Source organism: Rhipicephalus microplus, chromosome 5 (genome assembly GCF_043290135.1).
Source record: "Rhipicephalus microplus isolate Deutch F79 chromosome 5, USDA_Rmic, whole genome shotgun sequence".
Taxonomy (NCBI): domain Eukaryota; kingdom Metazoa; phylum Arthropoda; class Arachnida; order Ixodida; family Ixodidae; genus Rhipicephalus; species Rhipicephalus microplus.
The window spans coordinates 58,032,485-58,041,377 of NC_134704.1; the positions used below are offsets into that span (position 1 = coordinate 58,032,485).

The window sequence follows — 8,893 nt, forward strand, 5'->3', positions numbered from 1 at the left end:
ATATGTAAACTTGTAATACAGCCATCTTGTTGGGTTAACGTCAATTGTATACGCAGATGCCATCCGCGGAAGTCGATTTTCACATATTTTGACGAATGGTGAAATCATACGCATCTGCCATCGGGTGTCAGATACTTTAATGAAGCTGCTTGCACTAGATGCCATTCCTGAAAGTTTCTTTCCGAAACAGTTTCGAGCCCCGGAGAGGCTGTGTGATAGAACATGCACATAGCCTGTGTTCGATTTTCACTCAAACCGAAGCACTTTTTTCTTTATTTCTGTATTTGCATCAATCTACACTACACTCCCAGAAACTTCGATTTTTTTTTTCGCTGACAACCGACAACCCCGCCACCGAAATTTCTAAGAAACGAGCTTTGAAAACGCTATTGGCTTATGACAGGGCAATATTTCAGCCCTTGATTCTCAGTTCGCATAAGTAGATAGAGATAACTAAAATTGCTGACAAGTGGGGCCTATTAGCGGCCCATTATATACTAGAGGACCGAAAGGTTTTCTCCGGGTCCTGTATTCGGGTGCTTTGCGTATCATCCATTACGAGACGACAAAGTTCATAAATACCATCATGAGTTCAGCACATCTTTAGGACCGTTTCACTTCTTCCCGACCTTTTCGGTGGATTAGCACATATCGATCATGAAGGTGAGGACACGAAAAGAGGAGGAAGACAGCGCGTATCGGTCCATGATGTTAAGTTCTGTTCACCTTTCACGGACCAACGTTCGGCGTGAACAGATCCGCTATCAGAAAATGACATGTGTCGTCACAGCTATAACCGCTTCTCTCAGAATTGTAGATATCATAGGCAGTTAGCCGGTTAATATACTAAATCATGCCAAATCGTTAGTTTTCTTTTTTACAAGCTGCTACCCAACTGGTGTGATAACATTTTGAAATGACAACCCCAATTGTTGTTTCTTTTTGGACAACAGCTCTCTTCATCACGTGGACAATTCAAAACTGACGAATGATGAAGTGAAAGACGTTTCGCTTAACTGACACTTCACCGAGCTTTTAGGTGAAGGTGTTAATGGTCGCTCAATTGTTTAAAGTGCTCATTCGGTTCAGTGCTCATTTGAACGCGCTTAACACAACACGGCGTGTGACATGACCCGAGAAATTCGGCTTGTGCATCATGGTTTAAATGACAAGGGCACTGATAAGATGTCGAAGCTTTAGGCCAAAATTTTGAGAGAGCAGTTTCGTTAATGCGGGACATTGGTCTTAAGAGCAGATTGGTCAAAGTTAGCCGCAGAAAATACTGCAGCCGTTATGTGGCACTGTACTTACCGTGGCGTGCGCACTCTTTGTCCACCCAACCGAAATTGATAGACATTATTTATCACTTTTACGAAGCTCCTAACGAAGACACTGCAATGCAGCATTTCACTGTTCTTGAACAAAAACGGGTGAGCGTGATAGTCTTTTTGAAAGACTACTGCTAGGATTGTTTTGCAGATTTACGGTGGTTACTAAGAAAATTGCGCCGCAACAAGATTACGAGTTTTACCCGTTTATTTTGTTGCGAAGTGGTTCAAGTGATTTTACAGGCCTTACGAACATTAAATGCACTCGTATTGAAAAGAACAGAGTCATAGATACCTCCAACTCCTTTATTACGGTTTTTCTTTTTTTTTCACACTGACAAGACACACTGTACACGCGTTCACTGAGTAGAGATTGCACACGAGGACATAGGAAAATTACCGTATCTCACTATATCTCCGAAATAACTTAGTAGAACTTGCCGTAGCCGAAGCCGTGACCATAGCCAAGGCCAAGACCGTATCCGTGACCGAATCCGCCGTAGCCCAGGCCGTGAGCGAATCCGTAACCATGTCCGAAACCATGTCCGAGACCGTAGCCGAGACCGTAGCCGAGACCGTAACCATGTCCGTAGCCATGTCCATAGCCGAATCCGTAGGCGGGAGCGGCGATGGCGACAGGGGCGGCGGCGACCTTAGCCACGGGGGCGGCGACGGCGACTGGGGCAACTGGGGCGACGGCGACCTTAGCCACGGGGGCAGCGGCGGCAACGGCGACTGGGGCGACGGGAGCGGCGACTACCTTGGCAGCAGCAACGCCGACAGCGGGCACAGCGTGGCGAGCGTTGTAGGCAGCGGCGGCAGGGTGGGAGGCAGCGGTGCCGGGCTCGTTGGTTGCGATGTGGGCGCGGAAGCCGTGGCCGTCGGCGACGTACTTGACGACACGGACGCGACCGTCAGCGTCGGTCAGACCGTAGGAACCGACCTTGTTGCCCCAGGCGTCACCGGCCTCCTGGCGGAAAGAGCTGCCGCTGGTGTGGGCCTCCTTGTAGCCGAAATTGTAGTTTCCGTGGACCTACGGGTTCGATGAAACGAGGGGAGAAAATACAAAGTTAGCATTGTTTACACTTGAGTCTAGTAACCACCACCGTGGAAAGCTTTCCGCAAATGACTTCCACACAGCTGTGAGAAACATTGTCATAGCACCAAGGAGAGTGAGGGAGGTATTTGCTACTCTGTCCATTGCTGAGTAATTCAGTTTTAAGGAGAGCTATAGGTTGGCTAGATAACGCTCATTTATCTTCAGAATTGTTCTTAGTTAACACAGACACAGTACAGAATGAATAAAGTATGGCATACTCAACACCCAGTGCAATTCATAAATAGCGCTCGATGTTGTGTCTCATGTATTTCATTTGTTTTTTTTTTTCATAGTGCCAGTATTAACTAAGCACACCCTTGCAGGTATTTGAATTTTACATGTGTATGTGTACGAAGGCAAGCGCACGCACAAATACACACAAGAAGTGGTTCTACTTTCTCCCTTCTCCCTCAGTAAAGATTTCTAGATACGTCCCTGATGACAACGATAGTCAATAAGACTGCAGTGTGTCAGCACCTCCTAAATTACGAGGGCTGCCTTTTTTATGAACTAGCGCACACACATTCAGGTTAATAGAACAGAAGTGTTCAATGGGGTGCCCCGTCGAACATGTGATATCGATAGCAGATACAATGATACCTCTCCACCTAAGCAATCTAAACATAATTTGTGTAGAAGTTCTGCTACTGTACTAACTGCGCAAGCATACACTTGTGATCCTTTCACAATGAGCAAAACAGGGCGTGTTGTTTTCATTTCTGTTTATTCGTAGGGGCACTCATGTATTGTGTGTGAAAGTTTGTACGTTGAAATAGGCTACTTAAAGCTATGCTGTATCGTAAGGTGACCAGTTATTCACGCACATATAGTTTTTGTCGTTATTGCAAGAGTGATCTGCGCTCAAAACGTCGCGACCACTTCAGCACTTGCTTAAGAGGAAACCACACCAGAACCCGTCTGCATTTCCACTTCTTGATTTAGCGCGATTGAGCTCTTCCCGCTAGTTCCTCTCGTGTTAACTGAAACGAATTATGCACTTGTAAGCTTCAGAAATGTCTGCCTAATTATGTTCGTGTTTGATAGCTCACGCATCAGCGTGTCGTTATCAGAACTTGCTAAAAGACCCTTGAAGAAGGGAAACGAAAGGTTCCGTATTCAATGAAGCTTGGCTCATTGCCAAAAACACGCTTGGAGACAGCACGTGTGGACACCTCTCGGAATCAGAAGAGAACGTTAGCAGTTAACCGAATCTTCGTTTATACGAGCCGAAAAAAACGTGACGTGCTTTAACGATCGATAATCATTCTTCACACTGCCCATATTTCGTGAACAATAGACTTTACTCGAGAGCCTTTATAAGCGTTTACTTTCACTATCATCTGTGTTTGAAAGAGAAAACGAAATCGATCGGTGGTCGTAGCTGGCACGATGTGAGAAAAGGGAGACGTGTTTCTACGCCGAAGCTGTCGATGGTGCTCTCCTCTTCAACAGAAGTCAGTGTAATCACCAGTTAGAACCTTTTTACTGATTTTGAAGTATTGAAAACGCTTTACTCATTACACACGCTTCGTCACAATGGATAACGTAATTTGATCTTCATTTTCGCAACTTGAGACATTGTAGCAATTTTATGCTCACGTTTTTTCCACTATGTGCATTCTTAGCAGGTCTATCACTTCCGAAATATGAAAAAAAAAACAGTAGTCAAGAAATAATGCGCATATTGCGAAGACACCAGTTTTTAATGTAGGCGCTTTCGTAGAAATTCATTAGCATGAGGCACAAACTTAGCCACGAAAAAAAAATGTTAACAGGTATGCGAATCTTCGCCTCACTTTCTCACTCCAAGGTGAATGTCAGGATGATTTCATGTGGCTTCGCAAAACGCGCCACATAAAAAAGTACAGCTGGTGACTCCTTTGGCAGGCAAAAGCCAGCGCCAAGAAGTAACCACGTGCGCTGATGCGCATCAATTCAGTAAAGAAGCAATGTTAACGGTTTGTTTTCGATCGTGCCAAGCGAGCGCACATTTTCTTGTCTCAACTCTATCATGGCCGTCAGAAGTGTGCAACCTTCGACAAGCATAACCACTGAGCAAGTGTAAAAAGTTTTTAAAAAATTATATGAAATATGAATTGCTGCATTCATGTGGGTGACATCAAGCCTTGTCAAAATAAAACTAAGCTCATTACCGTCTGTGACACACGTTTTAGCGCAATAGTGTAAGTGCTCACATTTGAAGAAAAGTACAGCTTTGCGTTAAAATGAAACATTAACAAAAATGAAGAGTGCATTGGATCTGAAAGCGGGGACTTTGGGCCCACTATGCTGCGGCATGCGACGTATAAAGTCTTTGCTAAAGCGAACGACAGCCGCAACCTACGTTGGTGTTATATAGGCCTGGGATTCATCCAACAACGCTGTGTCCCATCTCTATAGTCTCGCGAAACAAACGCCGCCCGTATAAGTGTCACAACGTTGTGCGTACAACGTAGATGTGCTGCCACACTCAATCAAGCGGACGAATGTTCTGCCTTGTTTCTAGTTTCCTTCGTCGGTCTGACAGCCAGTTACTCTGCTCCGTGTGATTGCCGAGGCGAGAATTTCGTCATCGCGGTTACGGGATCGATCTCGCACCGCGCTTGAAGTGTACGGGATTCGCTCGCGGAACCGTTCTCAGCAGGGAGGCCTGACAACGAAGCGTTGCGAAACGTCAAGAGGGTGTTGCTCGGAAGGACGAACCGCGATGCTTCAGACGCTTCTTTCCCCGAGAGATCTCCGGTAGCGACACGCTTTGCTCCGTCTTCATAGACTCCCCTTCCGTTTCCTGGTACTTTGGGCTTGCAATATGTCTTTCCTTTTGCGCCATTTTGCATGAACACTGTAACTGACACATCCGGTATTTGCTGATGCATGCTCGTAGTTGCCGAATTCTTTTACCGTAAGTGATGTAATATGCAGACTGCTATTGGGTTACTTCGCTGAAGTCCTATGCAGTAAATACCATCTGTCCACTGCTTACTGAAGAGCAGCTCCTTCCCTCACTCTCTCTTTCTTCGTCCTTTTTCATCCTTTTGTTTCTCACTTTATATATTTTAAGTAGCTATGCCACGTCATTCAGCAAGAAGTTTCGGCCATTAACGACCAGCATACCCATCAATGTGGCTCTGCTGTCGTCCGCAGCTGTGCCTTCTGTGCACATTGTGCTCTGATTCAGAGCTGAATCGCATACAATGACGTATAACCAGATGTTTTTAACATACTTTAAAGAGGTCGATCTGCATTATTTGCGTGGATATTGACTTGCAGTTTTGCTGAGGTTGTGCCGAAGAGTCTGTTAGCAGAAAAGATAGCGAATATGTAACGCACTCGTATAAAATGTGCACGTACTAGCCTAATGAAACACATGTTGTTAGTCCGAAAAGGCGTTCGTAAACTTTACCAGCAGCCATAAATGATGTGTCCAATCTCAATTCATTACGCTAACGCTCCACAGACATATTTACGCCTAGAAATTAAAATGCGTGGCAAAAAATTTTGCACCGTCACTCACGGATCTTTAGAGTTCAACGCTTAAGGTCTGACCCCACGCACCCGTCGCAGCGCGTCAGCGCATGGAATTTTGATGCGGCGCCTTTCCCTCTCCCTATTGAGAGGGTGGGCATGCAGTTTCGCGTAGCCACGTGCTCTCTCTCTCTTTATAGAGAGAGGGCGCGGCGCCGCGTTAGAAATGCCCGCGCTGACGCGCTGCGACGGGTGCATGTGGTCAGGCCTTTAGGCGCCCGCTCCTGCGTTGAGCGGCGCCGACGTCATCGTTTCCGCCACAATGAACGAGGACGAAAGAGAGCTGAAATACGTGGCGCAAGGTTGCCAATGAGAAGAACGAGAAGAGACAGAATAATAAATGACACCTAAACAGGTGCGCTCAAAATTTGCAATGGCAGTATTTCAATTATCAATTTCATAGCAACTTTGTCAAGTTCAAAATTATCTGCCCGCTCTTATACAACTGAGTTGCTACAATAAGCAATAAATATTTACTAATCTTTGCTGTGAAAGCCAAAAGTTGAACTTTCATAAACGAGATGAATTATGCTGGCACCAGCAGTGCACTATCGTCAGAATTTGCAGTTCCTAGGGACAAATATTGGGGTAAATTCAAAAAGCTATTTTTAAGGTGTATATCATAACTCAGTGGTCGCCACCAGTATGATATGTCCTGCATTATGATTACCTGAAATCCTCTATAGTGAACAATTCCAACGTCTGAGGTCTTGCGAATACCAGTGATAGATATTTCACCCTCTGAATATGCCTAGCCCTAGCTGCACGTGGCTTTGGGAGGTACTATAGGGTTCGCTGTCGTTGTCAATATTGGTGGTGGTTTTATCACAGCATTCGAAGGACAATAATCGGCGAACACACGTACAAGTGAACTGATGCAATTACGGCAGTGGGATAATTCGCCACTGAAGCCAAAGCGTGCGTTCACTCCAGTGGGGTGTGTAGTACAGAGCACCCGTAAATGTATACTCACGTCCTGGGAGCGGTGCTGGGAGGAGTGTCCAGCCTCGGGGACGGCAGCGACAGCCACAGCAGCGTGGCCGTGGCCGACGAGCCCGGCGCGGGCGACAGCGACAAGGGCGAGGAGGATGACAGCCTGTGAAGTCATAGAAAGATAACTTTTTGAATGTTCACGAATTTTCGAACAGTCCTTAAGCCGCCACTTAGAACGACCGAGCAGAGGCACAGAGCACTGGGAATCGACTGCTGATGAATCTCAAGTACAGTGTATCAGGCTTTCGAGTTGTAATTTGTTCTGCTACCGGCTAGACTATTCGCGGAACTTTCGTGTTCGGCGTTCGTGTCAAAATTCCATGTAAACTGATACAGAAAGATAGGATAGGGAATGAGTTCTCAGAGTAGAAATTATGACGCAGGTGCGTGCTCTGCAAGATATACTTTTTAAAGGCATACTCATGTCTACTGAAAGTCTTATGCAACTTAAGTCAGTAAGTTAAACTGCTCACATGCAATGAAAGTCTATTGAAAAGACAAACCAAATCTTGCTTGGGACGTGGAAATACTAACATTGAGCATACGTAGGAGATGAGTGTGAATATGAAGTATGTGCCTAGTATGACAAAAGGAGTTTGTGAATGTTAGACGTGGTGATTTGTTCGCTGTACGCTAAATCATATTAGAGAAGTGAATATAAGACATCTTTACAGAAAATGAAACAGTTGGTATGACAGTGACTTGCGTGTCGACTTGATCATAACGCGAAACCTTTTTAAGTGAATTGTGAAATGATGTCAGTTATATTTGGCATGGAATATGCGAAAGAAATATCGGAGAACAGAAGCTGTCGAATCGCTCAACTGTTTCTTCTTCCTCACAACTCTTGAACGAAGGTGGTAATGTTCTTTAAGTCAGGTAGCGTTCGGGGAACGTACATGGAGTGTTTATAATAAGCACCATCGTCAATGCGGTAGTGTTACAATGAATTCAAAGGAGATTAACATAAACTTCTTTCAGAAACAACGATAAATGTCATTTTTGGGGGGCAAACAACGCTAGCAGTATTTGACCCTCGCCTGTCATTAGAATAATGAAAACATGTGAATCTACTTATATGACATCAATTACGCTATCAATAAAATTGTTTCGACAGCATTTCGAAGAGCGATATATTTCGACTGTCTAATCTAGAAGCATATATATAATCGCTATCAGCTGATGGGTCACTTGGGCTCGTCCTTCGGATTGGGATATCGTTCTTGCTTGATATCGATACGCCATATTGGAAGTACTGCAACTGTCAAGCCATCAGCCATCAATACGAGATAAAATTAATCACGAAAGTCCCTTGACTAATCCAATGCATTGCAGCCTGTTGATAGAGCGCGCCGTGCACTGTCCGTATAATCCAACGTCCAGAGGTGGCGGCCGAAGCATTGCGGTAGCGCAGTGGCCGAGGAAGTGCTGTTTGTAGCGTACCTTCATCGTGGGACCTGCTGCTCTGATCCGGAGGAATCGACAGAAGTGACAGACTGCTGCCATGGCACTCCTTATATATTCCACCGAACCACCGCGTCCGCTTCGGCGCGTGTGACGTCACAGCATCGAAGAAGGGGGGTGCACGAAACCCGGAGGCAAAAAGATCGAGACATAGGAGGGGTGGAAAGGGCGATCATTATTGCGTGGATAGCCTGCGGGTCTATATCCCAGTGTCCAAAACTCTTGACCTGCAGCCATGAAAACCCGTCCGCGGCGCTTAGCTTGGCTTTCGCCTCCGGAATGGTCCTTCACTGCTTCGCACTGTGGGGGGTAATATGCCCCTCGATACATTCTTTATTCTCACCCACACTCTTGCTGGCATAAGCGTTGTTACGATATCACTGGTATACCTACCTGTTCTGGCGCAGAAAAAAGAAAAAAGCCAGTACCTGGCGAGAGGTTAGCGCGAGGTTATCGCAGACAAAGGCTGGGCAGAGCCCACCCC

The 8,893-nt window shown here is 45.7% G+C and overlaps 1 protein-coding gene across 1 annotated transcript; it reads right to left on the minus strand.

Moving 5' to 3' along the window:
- Positions 1-1,620: 1,620 nt before the first annotated feature.
- LOC119174502 (uncharacterized) lies at positions 1,621-8,544 on the minus strand. The gene is made up of 3 exons (XM_037425435.2): positions 8,389-8,544; positions 6,926-7,048; positions 1,621-2,361 (listed from the first exon to the last, which is right to left on the minus strand). Exons 1-3 carry the CDS (start codon positions 8,449-8,451, stop codon positions 1,756-1,758), a joined length of 792 nt encoding a protein of 263 aa, XP_037281332.2. The 5' UTR covers positions 8,452-8,544; the 3' UTR covers positions 1,621-1,755.
- Between the last annotated feature and the right edge of the window lie 349 nt (positions 8,545-8,893).